General features: G+C 39.8%; 1 protein-coding gene across 1 annotated transcript; it reads right to left on the bottom strand.

The window, feature by feature from the left end:
- Positions 1–317: 317 nt before the first annotated feature.
- On the bottom strand, positions 318–18,288 carry GLDN (gliomedin). The gene is made up of 10 exons (XM_068410683.1): positions 17,980–18,288; positions 15,522–15,573; positions 13,689–13,706; positions 12,382–12,489; positions 10,006–10,152; positions 9,117–9,242; positions 4,589–4,669; positions 4,382–4,507; positions 3,503–3,653; positions 318–882 (listed from the first exon to the last, which is right to left on the bottom strand). The coding sequence occupies exons 1-10, from the start codon at positions 18,286–18,288 to the stop codon at positions 423–425; spliced, it is 1,578 nt and encodes a 525-aa protein (XP_068266784.1). The 3' UTR covers positions 318–422.
- Positions 18,289–22,936: the final 4,648 nt, after the last annotated feature.

Below are 22,936 nucleotides of genomic sequence, written 5' to 3'. Positions count from 1 at the left end.
TACACAAAATTCATTATTTAGACATTTATACTAGACCATAATCACTGGCTAGAAAATGATTGCAGATAAGACAATTGCAACTGAATGTTATAAATAGTCCCTGCTGAGCACATGACCATGGAATAATCAATGTACATTAGATATAATTATCAGCTGAATAACAGAGGAAAAACAAAAGCAAGTCTGTGCTAACTGTATGCCAGCTGCAAGATTGAACAGCTGTTCTTCTAAAAAGACAAGAGCAGCCTATATTTGAAATGTGTTCATACAAAAGGGCCTGATCTCCCTTTTATGCACACTCACAAACCAGCACCAGTGAACAGAAAATTATACCAAGTGAAGAGACCCCCGTGTGTATATCATATAGCTTTAAATAATATTTAGTCAAACATGGCTCCCATACATGACATTTTAAAATATATTCATCTGCCAAAATGTACAGGGTATACCATTAAGCTCCCATTCTCCCACGTATACAGATTCTTATCTCGTAGACTGTATGAAAGCATAGCAAGAACGGACTGCGAAGACCGTAACTCAAACCTTGCATCAATCTGCTTCTCTTTCAATAAATCAAAAGCAAAACTTACTGTCATATCCTTAGTATCAGTAACATACATAATGCCACACGCTATGAATGCGTTACCAGCCTTGGACTTAGGATATGTGGTATTGATATGCCGAATGACTGAAAATGTTCCTTCATCAATATGTGCTACTATTATATTTTCGTCGGTGCTTGAGGCGTATATAATCCAAAGACCCTTCTCATCCACTGCTACGTTGAAATACGTCTTTGAGTTAGAAAAGAGGTAGTTACGACCATGATATAAGGCATTTTCAATTAGCAGTGTGCCCAGTGATGCTTTATCAAGCCCAAGTCTGAAATGAGATAAAATAAGTATTCAGTATATTGTGTTAAAAATTCATTTTTATACATACTGGTTGGTTGAATCAATTCAGAGTGTGTTATTACTGATAGAAGCATTGTTGAAAATACTTGAGTTCAAGGACCATTTTGATGTCTTTGAAGATGAAGTAATCCACTCAAAGCACCTTCCAAAACACCAGGAGAAAATTCCAAAGTAATAACCAATCTACAAGGTGCACTAGAGCATGAACTCGCTTTGGTAGGTTTCACTTTATTTAGTCTATGAGCTTTATTATCACTAGGGTGAAAGAAGCAACTGAAAGGAACTGGTATGAAAAAGAATTAGATAACAGACAAAGGCCCAAACTTGTGAAACTAAATCTGTACAGAAGTTTGCTTTCTACTAGGTGGGAACTAACGGGAGAAAATGTGATTGACCAAACCAGCATAAATTCTGGGCAGGTTCACCTAGTCTTAGAGTTCCTCTTTTGAAAACAGTTCAGATAATGCAGTGATTTGCTCAAGTAGACATCAAAGGAATAAAAATTACACTTCTGCAGAGCCAAAATTCTGCCCTCATGCTGACCTCCAACAGGAGAGCCTGAATGTCTCATCTATGATGTGTCAAATTGGTTTTATTCCTTGAAATTCCTTAATAGGATGATGATCTGAGGACAGCAGCATTGAGCAGCTAAATTGAGTTCCTCTACTAGTTTAAGAGGGTAATCAGCTACTATCAAGACACATCTGCAGTTAGCATTTAATCACTGAATAACGCAGTGCTTTAGCAAAGACAGAGAAAGTCTGCTTTATCCTTTTAAGTAATGCACTCTGTAATGAAGCACATTTCATTGTCTGACTTCTATCTAACTGTACAGCTCCGTTCCTCAAGTAGAGGAAAAACATTACTCAATACAGGAATCTGCTACGGTTACAAAAGTTTTCTGAGAAGACAGGCTTAATGACAGGAACATTTCAGATCCAGGAACTTACAATAGAAGAATAATTTTTCTGTGCAAGAGGCATTGATAGCACATACTGGAAAAATCATCCTAAAAAAAGTCAAGAATGACTAACTAGATGATTCCCCTCAGCTTTTGTAAAACTCAGGTCTGCAGCAACTCCATATTCCAGCAGCATGTATGTGCAATAAAAAAAGGCTTCAAGGCTGGAGAAGATTTCCGAGAAACATGTGTCGACCCAGTTAATCTTGTTAGTTGTTACAGAGGCTTTGAAAATTCCACGAATAGCTTGTGTTCAGCTGTACATGAAGGCATTTCCCAATTAACAGTACCCAAGCAAAGGTGAGGAGCCTCTGTCCTACCACTGTGTATCGCTTAGACAGAGATGGTCTTTTACAGATGTATAAACAAAAAAGCCCTAAAGATATTTAAAGGAGGTTGCCAAAAAGTGGGCTTGTCTTTGGCAGAATAAATATTATAGAATCCGAGCAGCTTGTTCACATTCCTTGGCACCCAAATGAATATAGGAAGGCAGCACTCACACCTGCTTGGGAACAGACATCAAAGTATAGTGATGTTCTTGGCTCAAACATCAGAGTCAAGTAGGAGAGCTTGAAAGCAGATGCTTTCTTTGACTTGCCCTTGGACTGTCTTTCTTTGGCTCTTCCCACAAGATGAGATTTTGGTTTTGATTTGTATTGTCTGTCTCTGTCCTCAGTAGAAACTGAAGTGAGAGACACGTAATTCCCAGTTCCAATTCAGGGAGATATATTGGGAGAGTTGTCGGAACTTCTTATTAGGAGGCAATCAAACAGCGGAGCCACTCCTCCACAATGGAATGTGCAATTCACCAGGTCGCCATGTCCTCAGCTGGTACCTTAGCGCACTCCTCTGCACTAGCAGCGTTAACCCCTACCGGCTAAGAACAGCGCTATCTGAGAGCAAAGCATGGGCATCGACCCAGCAAGCAGCTCTGGAAAGCCAAGCTCCACGAGTGGGCTACAATCATGTAACCACTCGTCTGTGTCCTCTAAATTGCAGCAGAACCAATTCTTACTCTGATGTAGGTAGAGGCACAGCTTATTTTTTTTAAATCAAATACTCTTTTCTAACCCCCAAATTCCTTAGTCAGTTCCCATTTCTTTGTCACAATTATGAACACAGCAAAGAATCCAAGTGCAAGAACACCACCAGCAATGTAATGTACAACAGAAACCTGCTGGACCCCAGGAGAGCCAAAAGGAAAATCCGTTGACAACTCTGCACATGGCATCTTGTTAATCTGGAGGCCCGGTTGTCCTATCGTGTAGTAACTACTCAGGTTAACCACTCAGGGAGCTGAACAATGTATAAAGAACTGACTGTCACAGCAGAGTAATGGACCTGGACTACCCTCCCAGTTCCTCTCCTCCCACAGCATCTGCACACACGGATGAAAGGCCGGTGGCCCACATTCTAGTGACAGATGGGAAAGAATTAGTTGTTCTGTTCTGGAAAGAATTCTGAACCATTCCTCCATTCCTCCATTCTTCCTATTCTAGACAGGACCAAGAAACATACAAGGTACAAGGAAAGCGGTCTGCTTTTCTGAGGGTCACCTCTGTCACTCTAACCCATTGCTGCTTCTTCCACAGCATCACTTGCCTTAAACCAACTATGTTTGACTTACTTCAGGATGACATTGGTTCCTCCCTTTTGATAGTACAGATGATTGTTTTGTACTGCATGACCACAACCATGAAAGAATCCCGTGATGTTAATGGTCCTGTAGCTGTCATTCAGCAAGGCATTGGAATTCTCATATTCTTTTATAGAGTTTCCTAAACGAAGGGAAAAACATGAAAAAAAGGACTATGATTCGGTTCATCTAATTTTGAAATCTCTACCCTAAAATTCAATCTCTACTGAAAGTCACTCTCAATCAAATATCTGACAGACATCAATTGTATGTGTGTTTTCAATAATGATTCAACTTGCTGGAACACGATAAAATAATGCAGAGACAAACGCAAAAAAAATCTATAGAGGTGTTCAAGGGCCTGCTTCCCGCTGACCCGATGGGCCCTAATTCTGAACACAGTTGGTAAATATACAGAAAATATTTCCTTTTTCCACTTAGGTCCTGGAAATTTTCCTGCACTAAATGTAGTTCATGCAGCATCTGATTCATTTTCTTGCCTAGCTAAATGAAGCAGCAAAACTCCTAGCTACAATTTAGGGAAGTGAAGTCATAGAAAACTGTTGAAAGAAAAGAAAAGAATAAAAAGGCATGAACAACAGGCATTTAAACTTGGATTAGTTAAACAAACCTAAAATCCTCAAACTATCTTCAAAATCTCATGTTGACTCTGAAAATGTCTAAAGATACTGCAAATGTCTCTAACTGTATGTACAGTCAGGTATTATACAGGTAATATGGAAAATATTCTGAAAAAGATGTGGGTAAAAAACCCATCATACTTGATTAGAAATACTAGTTTTGGTTGAAGGAATTAAGAAAGCAATGCTAGTATAACTGATTTTTGATCAGTGACTACTTCTACTGTACCTGAAAAATGCATGGTAAGCCAAATCCTTTCATCGCTTATATTTGCAGGTTCCCGCATCCAGGTTCCAAACGTTTGCTGTACACTGACAAAGTGGACAGGACTTCCTACGGATGTTATGACACATTCTAGTAGAGAAAAAGCACACGTCCATTGTCTGTGACGTTAAAACAGTAAGCAGTGGTTAGTCACGCTCTGTAGCGGGTTACCAGCTTTTTTTGAAGGACCAGGAGTTCTGTCTTCAGCTTTTCCAGCCAGGGTATCATCATTGGGTACAGCACATGTCTCACCTAGAGTTGAGAGAGAAAGGGTAAAACATGTCATTTTTTTATATTTGAGATGACTGATGTGCACATCAGTGACTCCACTAAAATAAGGGAATAACAACTGGGATTTTGTTTCATCTGGGAAAAAAACTTAGGTTGGTCTGGTCAAAAAAGGAGATAAAAAAAGACTTGCTCTCACTTCTGCCAAGGAAATGAAGTGTTCGGGCTGCTTTGTTTCTTTAAAGTTGTCAGGCTAACAGTCAGCTTTGAGGAGTAACTAATTTTGCTCAACAGATTTAATTCATTAGCTGTGAATTACTGAGTAGCTACTTAGAAAGACAGAGATGCCCCTTTCCTTAGATAACTTTAGACAACTGAGGTAGGCGGCAGCTGGCTGATTTAGCAGTAATACCACAGATACTTTCTTGGGAATGAGTGATGGCTAAATTCAAAAGCTTCATGCCCAAATCTACATACAGGAGCAGAAGGGGTGTATTCTGTAGGCAACACTGGAAGTTTTGGTCCTGCTGTTAATGCCTGAGGCAGTAATAAAGCACTAACACATACAGAGAGCACAGAATGCATAAGAATGCAGGTCAGCCATCCATGCCATTAAAGATGCAATATGAAACGCTAAGGGGAATTACACACCATATTGCTTACACACAGAGAAATGGTTCACATTAGAGACAAATAAACACCTGGAAACATTTTTCCCACCCCTCAACTATTTAAGGAGTAACTGGTTGGGTTTTCTCTTACCATTTACTGTTAAAGCAACGCCTGAGTGAAATTATTTACGACCTTTTTCTATAAACCCAGATAACCCTTCTGCCTTTAAAGTAATGCAACACATTTCAGTTTGCTTAGAATGTATAACCAAAGAGAACAGTTCTCAGCTCTTTGCTGAAGATATCCTGATTTTATCATAGCCTTGTTTTCTAATTCCATTCTTAACTTTCATCTCCGTACACATTTCACACTGCTTGACATGCAGGCTGCAAATTCTTTGGGACATGCATTTTCATTGTTGCCTTCCAAGATATTTCTAGGATTTACAGGGCTGTGAGGAAGTTTAAACAAGAAAGATAGTAAAAATATGAAATAACTATAAAGTAATGCTGAAAGGGTAGTGTGACATTCAGGAAAGAAAGGACAGGTTATACTGCATTGTTGTTTTCTCCTTTAGGTTATGTCCTCTCTTTGTTCACGCAGAAGGAAACTACTCCAAGATAGAGCAAGAACACCACGTATTTCTCCCATTCATTTATCTAGGACACTTGGTGATATGACATTGAAAGTTTGTAAGTGATCACAGCGTATCTCCAAAATAAGACAGAGTCAATCCAACCCTGGGAATATGAATGCTCATAGCTAGAATCTGGCAATCCCTCTAGATCCCTTTCCAGCTTCTGAACTCAAAATATTCCCAAAATATCTCAAAAAAAGGAACACACTCATAAGTTGCAATGCAGAAGTTAATTTTCTTGGGCTGAGTCTAATAGATACAGTTAAGTGAATGAGCAGTTCCCTATACTGTAGTTTATCTAAGACTATAGAATAGCCAAGGACCAGGTCAGTGTGTGTAAGCAAGCTGAGTGCACTATTTGCATTTGAGAATATTTGCAATACTCTGAGAACGTTCAGCTGCAAGAAACAGAAAGCAACTAAGATTACAAAGACAGTTTTCAACAAGAGACTCTTATGTGAAATTTTCACTGCTGTCTTTCCATCAAAAAAAGATAAATATCCTACTGATTCTGATCATAAAATATTCTGGCTGAGAGTTAATGGAGTTTACAAGACATTAAAACTATTGATTTGGTCTGTCTGGGAGGGTGGGAAGGATGGAGCAAGGATGGTTTGTTTCTTTTAGAATTAGCTAACAGTACCATTGAGAACAAATACACCTGAGCTTCCAACTAATTATTCTCTTCTCTTAAAGAAATCAAGTTTTACCCAATTCAAAATTTAATTTAAAGAAACCATTCTTGTATTCTTATGTAATAAGTTAATTGCAGTTGTAAATCAGCACGTGTATTCTTTTTTCTTCAAAGGGATATGAATATTTAATTACAAAAGCTGTTTTATACTTTCAATTTTGGTAATAAGATCTCACAGCCTACTGGACTCATAAAACGTAAATGCTCATTGAGGAAGGTCTCCTCTTTGCAGAGTTATTTGAGTACAGCTCCCATTTGCACACTGGGATTTAATTTCCATCAGAAATCCATCAGATAGACTGAAGTCCTTTGGAGGATAAGCTGTTTCAACACTTGAAAAGAGGCTACCTGAGTAAATGGTCCAATTCTATCTTGTATAACAGTACATGCATTTCTGAATTTCAAACAGGATGAGATTTCTGCTCCAGCTGTCTATTTTCCATCGTAAGGAGGCTCTTTGGGCTCTGTTCTACCACTTCAATACCCAGCATTGCCTGACTGAGGTTCTCACATGCTACTACAATTACATGCTATATTTAAAAATAAGAGGTGGAAATAATTGCTATATGTTCCACTCAGTATTAAATATTCACTGGTTAATAGCATTTATAATAATAAATGCGGCTGAGAGCCGCAAAGGACAAGGACAGCCAGATCCAGTATGTAGATCCAAAAGCAAAAGTTTGCTTCCGTTCTCAAGCTGGAGTAAGCTACAAGTACAGTGGTGTTCTTGCACCAGCTTCTTTTTGCTTTCCATAATCAGCTAATACCTTGAAACTAAATTTTCCAGTTATCACAATACACAATGTTTGTAGAACCCATGCTCCTGAGCATCCAAACCACCAGCTCCTCTCATCATCTACTGCTAATTCTGCACTGGGCAAAAAAAAAAAAGGCTCTCCTCTTCCAGTATGTAGAAATTATTTGAAATACAAGTCTCAAAACCAGATTTTTTTTTTAATACTTCTAATTAAAAAACAGAATTGTTTAGAGCATTACAGAGATCAAAGATCATAGAGATTACATTTTCTTCTCAATGTTGTTGAAAATAAAGTTGATTACAAAAGTTGCAAATACTTTCACAGAGTCTCAATGTCCCTGTTAACCTCTTCAAAGCTATTCCCACTCAAACATGCCAAAAGAAATTCAAGCCTATCTGAAAAATCCATTTAAAATGTAATTTTTCTATGATAAATATAAATGTCTGTAAAAATATAGTAAAAAATGTGTTCACTATAGAAAGGTTCTAGAATATTAATATAGTCTTTGGTATCACATTGACACCAACACTTTCTTCCACAAAGTATTTAGCTATTATTAATATATTTAAATCGATACAAACTTCACGCATGGAAAAATACGCTCAGTACACTAGATCTGTCAATGTATTTACAACACACACTGTTCAAGGCAGCAGAATACTTCCAACCCGTCACCTGCTGGAGGAGGAGATATATGCCAATTAACTTTCTGTGTATGTTCACCACAAAGCAGAGGCAGCACTTTACTCATTAAAAACACACAGAGGCACATGCACACATACACACGTGGATTTTATCTGAGGCACAATTTTAGTCTATTTGAGAAAAAGATCTTCCAAAACATGGACAGAAGTTGAGACATGAAACCCTGACATGGTTTTTCAACAACCCACAATATCAAGTTCAATCCATGAGGATTTACTGGTATCCAGCACGCCTGAAAATCATACCAGAGATATCTCATGGCAAACTCTTAATTATGTCAGCACTCTAATCAGTGTCTTAAAAAAAAAAAAAAGTGTTGCAGCTGCTACACTTCAGCATACAATCTATCACCTGGCAGTCTGGATACTCATATTTTGGTTCTAACAGTATCTGCTGTGCAATTTGCAGCCACAGTTTGAAGACAATTACTGTCTTTAATTTTTCCTTTCTGAAAACACAGCTACAGAAAGGAAATAAAAGAGACTCATGATGATGATAAAACGAGACTCCCAATGTCATTCAGGATACAATAATGATGAATAGTGACAACGGAAAAGAACTCAAGATCACCTTGCTCCAAAATTTACATATTCAAATGGACACAAAGTCTCAGAGAATCCTTTTGTATTCCTCCAGCTTTTAAAAGTCTTAGCTAGTTCAAGCTTGCTTCCATGTCCAGGCAATTTCATTTTGTAGAATACAGTGAAATGTAGCCTGGTTAACAGGTGTTATATTTACATGTAAAATTAAAATTCAGCATTTAAAAGCTAAAAATTTAAATTGCAAATATACCCCATCTAACAGAAAACACCACATGTCAATGCTTTGCCTGAGCATTAACATAGCACGATTAAAAGACTAATATTGTACTGGAGATAGCTCGCTGCCTTATCCAGATTATACTTCAGCAAAACGCCTAAGCACATGCTCAGCTTTAAGTTTGTGCAGTTTTACTGATGCCAGCAAAATGAAACACATGCTTACTGTTTTGTGAGACTTGGAGCCGTGGGTTTAACCTTGAACCTGTTTATAATACTAAAAAGAACACTGGAAAGAACTGACCTGTGCATTTGCTGCTGTATATGTTCTCCTGAAGCTGTGCTTTACCTTTACCTTTACGTTTCCCTGGAGGCCCTGGGGGTCCAGGTGGTCCAGGGGGCCCTGGTGGTCCAGGTTCACCTTTTGCACCTAGGTAGAAAGCAGAGTACAATGTCACAGGCCCTACAGGCAACAGGCAACCTGCAGAGAATTCTATGTGTCCATGTGATGGACTTCGAAAGATCTCTAAAACAACCCCTCTCAAGAGGTTTCTGTGTACAGAAATACGGTGCAGTAAACTCACTGGGATGATGTTTGTTAGAAGGTGAACTATACAGAACTTCACAAGTTGTAGGACATCAATGCAATTTATCTGTCTGGATTACAGGCACATTAGAGAGTTATAAAGCACTGTTACCTTTTACTTACTGTATTCCAAGACCTCAACTTCAGAGGCTACAGTGCTATAATTTTACACAGCTTATATTTGCAGCTGCTTCATGTATTCCTGAGTGGAAATCTGCCCCTCATTTTCTAACAGAAAAATAAAACTACACTGCAAGAAAAAGCAGGAAGAAGTCAACTGTCTGGAAGTGTACTGGAAAGGGTGGAATTCATGTACACCTCAACCCAAAGCCCAAGCAGAAAAGCTTTTGTGAGGGCTTGCATTAAAAAGAGAACATAACTTCCTGGGCAGAGCTTTTCATTTTTGGAGCCACACACACCTTTGAAACTATTACTGAAGGACACTGATATCTGAACTGTAGGAATACTCAAAAACTATATGGTGGATAACATGGTTATGCTGGTTGGTCCTACTCTTGCAGATCACATTCATGCTTCAGAAGCAGAGTATGTCTTTTTCTGTCAAGTACACTGTTGCAAGAGTGCTCCTAAGAGTGCTTCTTCTTACCTTCTAATATCACATCATTGTTTGCATCCCCCTTTTCACCCTTTGCTCCTCTTGCGCCTTTTCCTCCTGGCATACCATCCTTGCCAGGTAAACCCATTTCTCCAGGTTCTCCTTTCTGTCCTTGATCACCTTTTGGTCCTGGCATACCTAGAAATAAAAAGCATTTCATTACCAAGTGCACTGTTCCAGTATTAAGCATCAATCAATACTTTTTTAAATACAAACTGTATTTCACCTGTATTTAACTGGGTAGCTGGGTAGCTGTAAGTTGTTCTGATTTCAAAACCACACTGTAAGCTAATTCAAAGGGAAATGGTGTGCAATCCGATTGGTGCAAATAATACATTCTTTACCTAGTGATCTCTGAGTTTTGAACATGAAATATACAGACCTGGGCCTCATTAACACTGGCTGGAGAATTTCTGGGTAAGTAGGAATACCAAGGAAAGATGTGAAGTAATGTATTTATTTCACATTTATAAGGCATTAAAGAAGGGCATTTTCATGGTTCCTCTAGACTTTTTCTTAAAGTAATTATGCACTAACATTACAACACACATTGCACTTTTTTTTTTTGCACATTTTCCACTATCCCAACAGAGCACGGACACAGCTACCTAGTAACCTTTTCACACGGCTACTATCATCCTCCTTCTACATGTGTTAGAAGCATGATCAGTCCACATACTTTTTGCACTTGATCATTTAGTAAAGTAATATATTTAATGAGATATTCCTTTGTCCTGTGTGATATAGTTTTGCAACAGGAGAACAACGGTGTGTTTGTACAACTGACACATCAAAACCTTGCACCCTCTACTTTTATGGCAGTTAGTTTTTTCTTGCTTTAGGAGAGAGAAACATAATAGTTGTACAAATAGAAATAACAGTGTTCTTGAAGGCATAGGTTTCAAATAAATTACATTTGTTAATACTTGAGAAGAAAATGTTTGATTTTCTACTTATGGTTTTACTATTTAAATTGATTTTGTGAAATCAGAAACAGAATTACAATTTTGGAGTGAAATCTGAAATGTGTCTTTGGCATAATTGCCACCTGACTCTCTGAAGACTGGTTCTCACTTTCATTTCCAATTTTAAAAGCTTGTTGAGGATACTAAAGTGACAGACCATGTAGTGTCTCAAGACATAGTAGACAATTGTTCCACTTGTACCTGCCAGCAAGCCCCCACGGCTAGGTGCAAAAGTCATAATAGCTGGGCCACTATAAACACCAACCTGCTAACATCAGCCTGTCCACTCACCAACACACACTCCCCCCTCTTCTCTACCTCCCTCAATGCTACCATTCTGCTGTCCTTTTGTCTCCTTACCCTCCTACCACGCACAGCCTGCTGCTTTCTCACTCTGCCTTGAAGGCATCAATCATCCGTCAGTGCTTGCACATAGCTATTGCGCATCAGATAAGCCAGCAGATAAACCAACTACTGCTTTACAACTTCACAGTAGTTTACAGGCTCTGAGCACACTAACTGCCTACCTGCCACTCCAGCTACTGTGCAGAGACCTGCTGAATCTAGCATGCCAGGTCTACTACTGTTCTCTATGTTCAGCCTTTGCCCTGTCCCATTTCCCCATGTGCAGATGAGCTGGACAGCTAAGAGACAACAGCACTTCTGCTGCTGGTTCTCTCTGTTCTTAGCAGAAACACATTACGGTGAAATCGGTAAGTTCAGACGACGAGTTTCTTCCACCAGCATGGAAAATTGCTTGTGGGCTACACAGCCTACAGGCTGTTTAGCAGAGCTGCTCTAGCTGTGTCAGCTACATTATAATAGCACCTAGAGCCCCTATACTGCATTACAAAGTTTATCTGAGACTGAAAAAAAAGCTGCTCCCAGAGTTTCCAGCCTAAATGGACAATATTGAAAGGAAGAAAAACACGGAAGTATACTGTTCCTGCCATAGTTATTACAAAACTGGAACCAAAACTGTGGTAACACATAACTCCCATCCCCAAACTCTGGCTTTCTTTTTTTAAGACATCTGAAGTCAAAGGGCCATTATGTTGGCAGGTTGAGAGAATGGAAATATTCTTACAATATTTACTAGCAAGTTCAGAATACTGAGATTCAATTAAGTGCATTCAATAGCTTTAACTTGCAATATTCTATAGTGTATTTATACCATCTTCTGTATTTATACCATTTATACCACTCCTCACTCTGGAATAAGTCTGAAGTAATCTACTGAGGCTTAGTGCAATACAATGAATGCTACAGAATTCTGCAACATGCAACTTCTTTGTAGCACTGAAACCCTTCTCCCTCTACAAAGGTCCACGAGTAACTACATGTGAATATAACAGTAAGAAATGATTTCTTTTTTAAACAACCAGCAAAAAGAATAAAATACCTATTTTTCCTCTTTTTCCATTTATTCCTGGTTCTCCCTTTTGCCCTGGTATACCTGGGACTCCATCTGATCCATTGTGGCCAGGCAGTCCATCAAGTCCAGGAGGCCCTGAACAAACCAAACAGCATAACTGAATTTTCACTATTAAATGCAATTTATTCTTAAATCTACTACATTTATATATAGTACGTTTGTTTATATATATATATATTCCTTAGACATACAAAATCCTCTAATTGGCCATTATGTTCTCCGTGCCAACAGAGTATCCTCCTTAAAAAAAAAAACCAACAACCAACCAACCTCAGCAAAACAAAAAGACAACAAAAACCCACTGCCAAACCAAACCCTACAAACAAAACACACCCACCCACCAAACAAACAAAAAACTATGAAACCAAACTTAAAGGTAAGGGGCTCTTTCACCCTGGCCTTAGCATAAGAAAACTGAGTGCCATGAATACTGCACGCATTTGGCACTAAGGCCAGCACAGAGCAGCCTTTTGGATTCCACTTTAAGGACAAACACAGTGGAACTCATCTTATTTCTGAATTTGGCAGTGACTATAACATCTTCCACAAGCCACATAAGCTTTAATGTTGCTGAAGATACCGGCCAGACTAATCTAACACAAGAAAAGCATTTACATACTTGCCCAGAATACCGTAGTGCCAAGCCATGACTGGTTGATACAGAAGGCATCACTCCCTCTTTGTCGCTATTTGAACTCCCACAAAGAAAAAGTACCTGATACTTTTCTGACAGTTATTCTAAAGCAGACCCACAGGTAAAGCAGCACGGAAGAAAGCAAGTAACCGTTCACACAGCCTAGCAACCACGTGAGTGAGAGCAGAAAGAGAATCAAGTGAGAAAGTAGGAAAAGTTATGGGGGAGGTGGGAGGGTGGAATCAGTAACCAACATTTTTTTAAAGAGATGTTTTTAGCATTAAATTATAGTATCAGTTTACTCATAGTTTTTTATATGTAAATACTCATCCCTCCAGCTAAATCCTACTTAAACACTCTTAAATTCCATCTGGTTTTGTTCAAGTATGTTTTAGCAAATGTGAAACTATTCTTTTCCCTCCACCAGAAAAGTGTAACGCCCTCCCCCTTCAGAAAGGGCGCAAGTTGACCTAAATACAAAGATTATAAAGGCAGGCAGTCATTCAGTTAGAATGAGGGGGCATTCTAATTAGCAAAGGAAGACTATTCTGTAAAAGATACGCTTCTACATTTCAACATTTTGTACCGGCAACTGTTTCAATTACCCAAAAACGTTACTGCAATTATCAGAGTATCTTACCTGGGGGGCCTGGGAGGCCTACAACAAGAACACAAGAAAGAAGAAATGGTGAGTTTAACCTAGCAAGAAAACAAAAAGCAATTCCAAAATGAATTGATTAACATTAGATCAGAACAGTAAAAGGGGGGAAAGCCCCTCCAATTTCAAAATTAAATCCAGACTGGACCAAGCTCCCCACAGAACCTGGTCGGTATATTAGAAATTGGACTTGCTTCAGTTATTCAGCAACATGTAATACAATAACATCTGTCTCACTCTCTCTGACTTAGTTCAAGTATAGGGCCTTAATGAGAAGAAAGCATAGCAGGCAAGAGTAAAGCAAGAGCAAACCAGAAAATATTTCTGTAACAAGATTTATCTTATGTGATCCTCAATACACATTTAAAAAAACAAACAAAAAAACCAAAAAAAAACCCACAAAAAACAAACAGGAAAAGCAGGTTAGGAGAATACCAACAAAGATGGCAATTGCAATTGAAGAACCAAGTTAGTTCTGAGAACATTTTTATCCAGCCAACAAAGTACTATCTTGTTTCAACAAAACTCTCTACAACAGAAAATAACAGTAATTACTAGATTTCCCTAAAGATGACAATTTTCAGTATTAATTAGAAAGCATTATGAGTAAAGTGAAAATCATTTTATAATACCATTACAGCAATTATCCCTTTTAATCAGTACAGGCAGTAACATCAGTTAACATAATCCTGCTGGTTTTCCAGTAAATGACCATTTTTCCCACACTATGATGTTACGCCCATTAGTGTGTTCAATTACTTCCTCATCTCAAAAACTGAGGATCTTGATTATCTTTGTATTAGCATAAGATGAATAAGAAAAGTGCTCGAAAAGTAGCAGATGTCACAGAGGCCTATAGCAGAGAAAGCCAGTATTAGAGACAAAATTTGACAGTGTCAAGAGAGCAAAAGGTGCAGAATGCACCAAGTAGCACGAATTCAAAAGTCTGGAGCCCAGAGAAACAAACCTCTAGGTTGTCTGTGGTTCAGCCTCAGTTACAATCAGAACTGATCTACAACTGCAGAAGTAGCATTTAACATCTGTGTGTACTATGGTAATTCTCATTTATGTTGAAATCAGTTAAGCTAAATGGACCCTATAGCCATCTGAAAATACAAACCAGACAGCAAGTGAAGTGTTTTAACTCATAAAAAGTGGCTTATTTCTGATCTTCTCTTTTCCAAAAAGAATACGACTCAATCTGTTACAGAGTTCAAAGCTGAACCACAGCCCCTAAATTGGCTACTACCCAACATTCTCTTCACCAAATCACATCGAAACTTCTCACACCTTCTCTTGCCCCAGCCATCAGCTGTTCCAGCTCCTCACCAGTAACATGTGAAACCCAATGTCCTCCTACCATGGTCCAAGGCAGGGGAGGCAAACACGTTGCTCACTGAGGTCCCACTACTCCACAGCAGTTACAACAACGGAAGCAAGTTTCTACACCCTGTATGTTCATCCCATGTTAGCCTTGAAGTGTGGGGACATACAGGAACATACCAAGACTAAACCTCAAACAGTATTTTAAACACCCAAGTCTGTAAGATTTGCTTATGAAAGTTACAGGGGAAAGAAATAGCTCCAAGTAACATCAACTGAGCTCCTTAAATTCCAGCATTTATAATAAGTAGGTATAGGTAAGTCCCAAAGTAGCACCTATTATAATTTTATGAATAAATAACCCATTTGATATGTAAACTCTGATAAACAGCATAGTTCTTTCACATAGTCATTGACCTCAAGTTCTTCGAAAACATTCTAATTCTGTATTCCTGAACGTAACAGGTGTAATGCTTAAGGCAATAAACATACCTGTTAAGCATATCCCTTTTGTGCTGTTACATAAATCCACCATCACTCGGACCTAATATTGCAAAGAAAGTGAAGTTGAAAACAATGCATGCCATAAAAGTATCTGGTTTACTTTGCCTACAGAAATAATTCCAAAAACAAAGATACAACTGTCCACTGTGTTTAGAAGAATAAACTATTTAGAACTACCTTAACGTTGTGACACCCTCCATCTTTTCAGGCAGTGATTATGTCATAGGAATCTGTGCAATACACTCATTTTAAACTTTACTGAAAATATCAAGAAAATATTGAGCAGACAACTCCATACATCATCTAGGCATTAAAGTTCACACATTACTGTAAAACATGAGTGGTTGTCCATGCACTGATTCTATTAGTGGAAGGTATTAAAAGACAACATCAGCCAATAAAAATTATGTTCAATTTTATTTTATATTTGTGTCAAATGATGGATAAGTTTCCAACATAGCATATCTGGTGAGAAAGATGACCTACGTTCCAAGTAAGCAATTTCTTATCTTGGAATAACCAAGATTTGCAAGTTTGGAATGGACCTTTGCCCATTCATAATACTTCATCCCAACAATGACTTTATAAAAACCAAGCTAGAAGAGACATTCATACAGATTCTTTTAATCTAGAGTACACAAAAATTTATAAATTAAAAAATCATCTTTACAAAATACATGGGTTTTGGCTGGGCAAACATTCACGTTGCACGTCCTGCATGCTGAGAGTCAACACTCTAAAATGTTTCGCAACTCATCAAAACATCCAGTAGAAATGAGAATATTATGAACATAAGCACTGGAAGTGCCTCAGCTCTTTATGGGAAAGCCTAACGTTTACAGTCAGAAAATAAAAATATTATTATTTCAGGGCTGTGCAACTTACCATAATTTATGAACACATTTACGCAGAGTTGCACATTATTTACAAACAATGGAATGTACTAGTCCCAAAAGACAGAACAAACAGGTGCAAATCAATCAGAAAGGCAGACTGATGTTTAAGCCTAGCAAGGTTATTTGCCACTGTCAGTCTTTATTTTTAAAATTAATGCATCATTAGCTTCAAGTGACAAATCTAACAGACTCAAATAAAGGACAATTATTTTGATAGCAAGTATTCTTTTGCTGCAAAATCAAACTATATTTGACTATGAATTTCAATTCTGTCAGATACATACTGGGAATTTACTGGATTCCAGACTGTACTGGAACAGCTCTTACATTTAGAAGTTTTAGGCTCAATTTAAATTAGCTGAGAAGAGCTAACTGGTTTTGAATACCAGAATTTGTTTGTTCTCTTTCCCCTCACACCTCTCAGAAACACTTGGCCTCTACCCTGTAATTTGTAAAATACACATTGTTCACTTGTGCTCTAATTCAAACTGCATTTGGTTGAGATTGCTGAAGTGATTACAGTTTGCTTTGGGGCCCTCCAGTTATCTCAGCAGCATTATTTTTACCAATCAGTGCAATTCAGGCGACAATTAAAAAATATGGCACTCAAGAAGTGAGTGTTATAGCAAACAGCCTACAACAGAACCTCCAGCTTAACTATGAAAGATGAGTACACACCAGTCATCCCATCAGCCAGAATCACCTCGGCCACGAAGAAAAGCCACAGATAAAAGTATCTTATTTAAGTGCTAAAAAGCTTCATTTTCTCATGAAGAGAAAATAGCACCAATGTGCAGAAAGCTCTGCCTCCATTACAAGAGAGATCCTGCTCGGGCAAAACCCTCCATTCAGGGCCCGCATTCAACAGGGGCTGGATGTCGTTCTAAGGCCCACCAGCGCGGTAGGGATCATCTCACCACCTGAGAGGAACTTCGTCTCACGCTACAAAAGTATTCAGGTCTTCATATGACATTAGTGGGAGTTAGAGACAAAATGCAAAAATGCAGGAGCGGGAGGGGAGGTGCTTGAAAATTTTTCTAAGGACTTTTTTCCCCTTGAGCAAGTGGGTCCGCACACAGTTACACACTCTTCTGAGCAGCAGCCAGAATGAAAAATACATGATGGAAATTTTGTAAGAACAAAAAGGCATAAAAAAGCCCCAAGCAACTCCCTGCAGGACACATACATTGAAATGAAGCACATGGCACACAGCAGCCATCACAGTGGTGATTTAAATGGAGGAGGTGCACAGGTAAATACTCTTGCCACACGCTGTTAAAACATACACCGTGTCACTCGGTGCCATTTAGAGGGGCAATAAAATCCATTTAATCCATACGTGCTACCTAATGACAGCAGAGTAGCTTACTGAAAGGGCACGGTCAATTTCAAAGAGATGTGACGGGACAGTCATGCCCCGTACCTCAGGCCGAGGTCCCCAAGGCCCCCGGGGGCAGGTACCGAGGGCCAACCCCCTCGTCACCGGGCGCCCACCCTCCCACCTGGGCAGGGCCCCGCGGCGGGTGCCGCCCCCTCCCGCCCCGCCGTACCGGCACCGCGGAGTACGTCAGCAGCATCACCAGATCCTCGTTCTCGGCGCGCACGTGCCCGCGGGCGCGCTCCCCGCGGCGGCTCCGCTTGCTGCGGGCGGCGGCGGCCGGGCCGGGGTCGGGGCCGGCCGGCAGGGCGCGCAGGGAGCCGTTGGTCGCGGCGGGCCGCGCCGCCTCCAGGTCCCGCAGTGCCGCGCCCAGCTCCCGCCACTGCGCCAGGAGGAAGAGCGTCCCGGCGGCGCTGAGCGCCGAGAGCAGCCCCACGGCGGCCAGCAGGCACCGCAGCGCCCGGCCGCCCGCCGCCTCCATCGCCGCGGGCTGGCTGCCGACCCGCCAGCCGCCGCCGGCGGGGAGGGATTTATGCGCCCCCGGCGCCGTGGGCCGCTGGCTGGGCGGAGGGGAGTGGCGGCGGCCGGGCCGGGCCGGGGTGCGGAGCGGGGCGGGGGGCGAGGGGAGGGAGCGCCGCCGCGTACGGGGACCGCGGGCCGGCCGCCTCCTCCCCGCTCCCACCCCCGGGCTTGGTGCCTCGGGGCACGTCGCCCCCTCTACACAAAAAAAGAATCTCACTGAAGTTTAAGCCACTGCTTGAGCTCTTTACCATATTGTTGCAGATAATCTATTTTATGTAAGACTACTAACGTCATACGGGTGTGTATATCTTTTTGCAGGATGAACAATCTTAGAATGTGTTCCACCAGTAAAATATTGACATTCTAAGGAAAAATAACAAAAACAAATATGTAAAAACCTCCTGAAAAATCACTTCTGAGGCCTTTGCAGACTATTCTGAAGCTATCATAAAGTTCTACTTACATGTGTATAGTCTTTCCGATTACAAGAATAATTGTTTACTCTGCAGTTGATATCCTAGCTTATCACAAAAGTGCATATTTGAGTTTTGCTTATAGTATTAATCTTGTGAAGGAAAAAAATATATAACCCTGCATAGAAATTCCCAGAAGACATTATATCTTAAGCAAGCATAGTTTATAATTTCATAGAGGTAATAAAACTAGTAAGTATCTATCATAACAGCAAACTAAAGATTTCTTTTCGAGAACATAAATAGAATGGCACTCCAGAGACCTTACAGCATAGCAAACAGCAATCCTTCATCTTTATTGTCCATTTCAGAGCATAATGATTGAGTAAAAAGAGTATAATAATCATGAGCTACCATTTGGAGAATAACAGAAGTAGTACAGCACTGTTTCCCCATCTGTCTAGTCTTGCAGGATTTTCTCTGTATTACAATCAAAAAGAAACTGAATATTGTTCATTAAAAAATGGGCCATTGGATCACTGTGAACATCCTATCCAAGGCTGTGGGCTACGGAACCTGCTCAGCTGGCAGAGTAGTAGGATTCTTCCCCAGGCTGTTAATTGCTCCAGAGCTGCTGCCTATATCCCAGGTTATATGGCAGCCTGTGCAGTACTGTACTTAGTTTGCTAGAACACAGAGCATTTCACCTCTGTCAAGAAATTGCCCTCTTTTTGAAAGTCAGGAATCAGTTGACAGCACAGTTTGTGGCAAAGGAGTTCCCAAGCTTAGACTGCTTAGAAAGTCCTATTAGCTACTCCAGTGGCAGAAGCAGCTGTCTTACTGGGCCGTGGACACGCCTTTCCCAGCTTTCTACAGAATCTCTCCCCATACCATGTAACCAGCACTTCACCCAAATGTCTCCACATCCTCTCATCTTCTGCTACCCCTCTATAATCCTATGTCTCCTTCTAGATGTCTTGTCCCTGTATAGCACACCTGAAGTTTTAGTCCATCCATACAACACTTGACATCAACTGCAATGCAGCCGCATGCTTGTTGGCCCCGTTCCTTCTCCATGATGAAAATCAAGAGTCTCAATGGTAGACTGGTATCCGCAAAGCAGAATGGAGGCTTGGGAGTGCTGCTGATAAGTTCTGGAAACTTTACTCTTATTTCCTTGCCAAAAGGACAGAAAAAATATGCTCACTAGCAATCTAAACCCATGTGAGAAAGCTGTTATTCCATATACCCATCAGTCTTTTTGTCAGGTAGGCAGAATGCCAGCAAGCAGCACTTCAATTTTTTCCTGGCATTTCAGAATCTGTTTCTCCAAAGCATGTCCTAACACAGATGTGCATCAAAACTGACATGCAGTGAAGCATGGCATACAAAGATGATGCAAATCTGCCTAAGTTATATGGGAACTTGAAAGAAGCTGTCAATATAAATATGGAAACTGCAGAGGCAGCATCACGTTTATGCCTTTCACAATTCCAGCTTAGTCATACAGTTGAAATAAATTGTTAGGAGATAAAACATAGCTTTACCACAAGAGGTATTTTTGTATCCAAATTACACGCTGTGTGTATAATAAAGAATATCACTTGATTATTCTGAGGCTGAGAATGTATTCAGAGGGTGCCACACTTAACTAATGCTCCCACTGATGTTTTACTTTGCAAAAATTGTTACTGAAATCCCCTCTATTTAGGCAGTTGTCCCAGTGAAAAAGCACACTGGAGATTGGCATGTTGTTTTCACTTGGATAACTGATGCTGAAAGATGGACTGAGTTGCTGAGAATGATGCTCTTATAAGACAGATAACCAAACTTCCTCTGATGATGCTATTAAAAGATTATACAGATTATAATCTCTATGAATGCTATTAGAAAGAAGGTAATCTCTTCTCCTGAACTAGTTAAAGTGAAAAAATGTCTTATAAAGCTTTCATAACCTCCCATGATAACTGATAGATTTTATTGAATCCCCTTCTTCTCAGGAAATATGATAGAGGTTTAATATGTTTATGTTTCAGGATTCCAGATCTACTCTACTCTCCAAATCTACATAAGCAGAAGGGGAAGATCATTCTTTGGACTCTCAAACGGATGAACAGTTAATGCTTTTCAGCAAATTTCTTGTGGTTTCCTTTGCAACAGTTGATACTGGGAACCATTACATCTATATGTTCAGCGTGGATATACTGAGGAAGGCAAGCCACAGTAAGAGCTGTGAATGCTCTTTCTCTTAATCTCTGCCATCGCTGCTCAAACCATGTGACACATTAGCAGCCGAGCAGCTGCAGAGTTCCTCCATCCAAATCACAGTTGCAATTCAGTATTGGCACTGAAACCAACATTGTTTCTATAGCAAAGGCTCAGCTTTAAAATACTAAAAGGCTTCTGACCACATGCAAGAAGAAAGGCTTGATTTTGAAATTCATATTAGGTCCTAGTCTATTCATGGTCGGAAAAAATGGAATACGTAGGTTTGAAATGTCTTTGCAGTAACTGTGGGTCAGCTACAATAGCAGACTTAGAGTGATTCAGACTACACTAAACTCCATGATTAACCTCACCCCACAGAATTACTTCAGGCTTGTATCACTGACAGGCACCAGAATGCAACCCACTCCCTTTCTGCACATACATTCCACACAGATTATAGCATATCGGATGCACAGGCTTGCTTTTCAAGGTGAGGGGGAGTATTTTTAAGAATCAGAGGAAAATAAAATATATAGAGAATAGTATAATTCTGATCGTTTTATATCAGAGGAGGTGGGTTTTTTTTCATGGAAGAAGCCTTGGATGCTCCTATAGAATACTGCAGAATTAATAATTATTATCATTATAAGATAATGCTTAACGAATTACTATCTGAAAAAGCTGTAGCTATATCCCAACCTCTTTAAACTTCCATTGTGTATTTCAGTGGCACAAGGATATAAAGCTCCTAAAGGAATCAGCAACATATACCTTAAGAAGTTCCTCTGATTTCAGGAAATTCCTACTTATACAGAGTTGCAAAACTAAATAAATTTACGCACAGCAAAGGATATACAAACTGTTCTTTTGGAATATCCAGTCTTCATGATAAATCATAAATTAAGAACCAATGAAAAACAATTTCTTGCTAGGTAAACCAAGATGGTGTTTAAAATTAAAAATAAAACCCATAAATACCTGCAAGTAGTGCAGCACAAAGAGTACTGTTCAATGCCATGAGCAGAGGGTATGACCCATGAAGAACAGCTGAGGGAGCTGAGGTTGTTTAGCCTGGAGAAGAGGAGCCTCAGAGGTAACCTTATTGCAGTCTACATCTACCTGAAAGGAGGCTGTAGCGGAGTGGGAGTCAGCCTCTTCTCCCAGGCAACTAATGATAGGACAAGAGGACACAGCCTCAAGCTTCGCCAGGGGAGGTTCAGGTTGGACATTAGGAAGAATTTCTTCTCAGAAAGGGTCATTAGACATTGGAAGGGGCTGCCCAGGGAGGTGGTGGAGTCACCATCTCTGGATGTGTTTAAGAAAAGACTGGACATGGCACTTAGTGCCATGGTCTAGTTGACAGGGTGGTGTCAGGGCAATGGTTAGACTCAATGATCCCAGAGGTCTCTTCCAACCTGGTTGATTCTGTGATTCTGTGATTGTCTTTGAATGAACATTCAATAATCTTGGAGAAAGATGCCTTAGAGATGCATCATTAGGGCACTGGCAGCTAAAGACTATTTTTCTAGGAATTGTGATTCACAGGAAATTAAAATTATTTTTGCCTATTTGAGCACTTTTAACATATTAATTTGATACATCACTACACACACCATAAATGCACACATAAGACTATTTATAAAGCCAAGAGAAAGAAATAGCACTGTATAATCTGTTTAAAAATTCATATAGAAGAAATTTCAAATAATGAATTTGCTACAGGTATCTACGACTTCCAGAAAACTGAACACAGTAACAGCCACAAAGACAGCTGCAAAAGAAATGCACCAACTGCACTGGGGTAATTTATAAATGGAGAGGATGGCAATGTGATCTCAGAACATCCACAAGAAAAAGAGAATGACTAGCCATATTAGGTAAATTATTATAGTCACTATATATTAATTCAAGTCAAAACCACAGAACGTATTCTTTGAGGTCCTGATAGTAAAACCCATTGTAATTTTAAAGATACAGAGCGATAAT

This window comes from Nyctibius grandis, chromosome 11, assembly GCF_013368605.1.
Source record: "Nyctibius grandis isolate bNycGra1 chromosome 11, bNycGra1.pri, whole genome shotgun sequence".
NCBI classification, from domain to species: Eukaryota; Metazoa; Chordata; class Aves; order Nyctibiiformes; family Nyctibiidae; genus Nyctibius; species Nyctibius grandis.
This window is presented reverse-complemented; position numbering and strand designations above follow the sequence as displayed.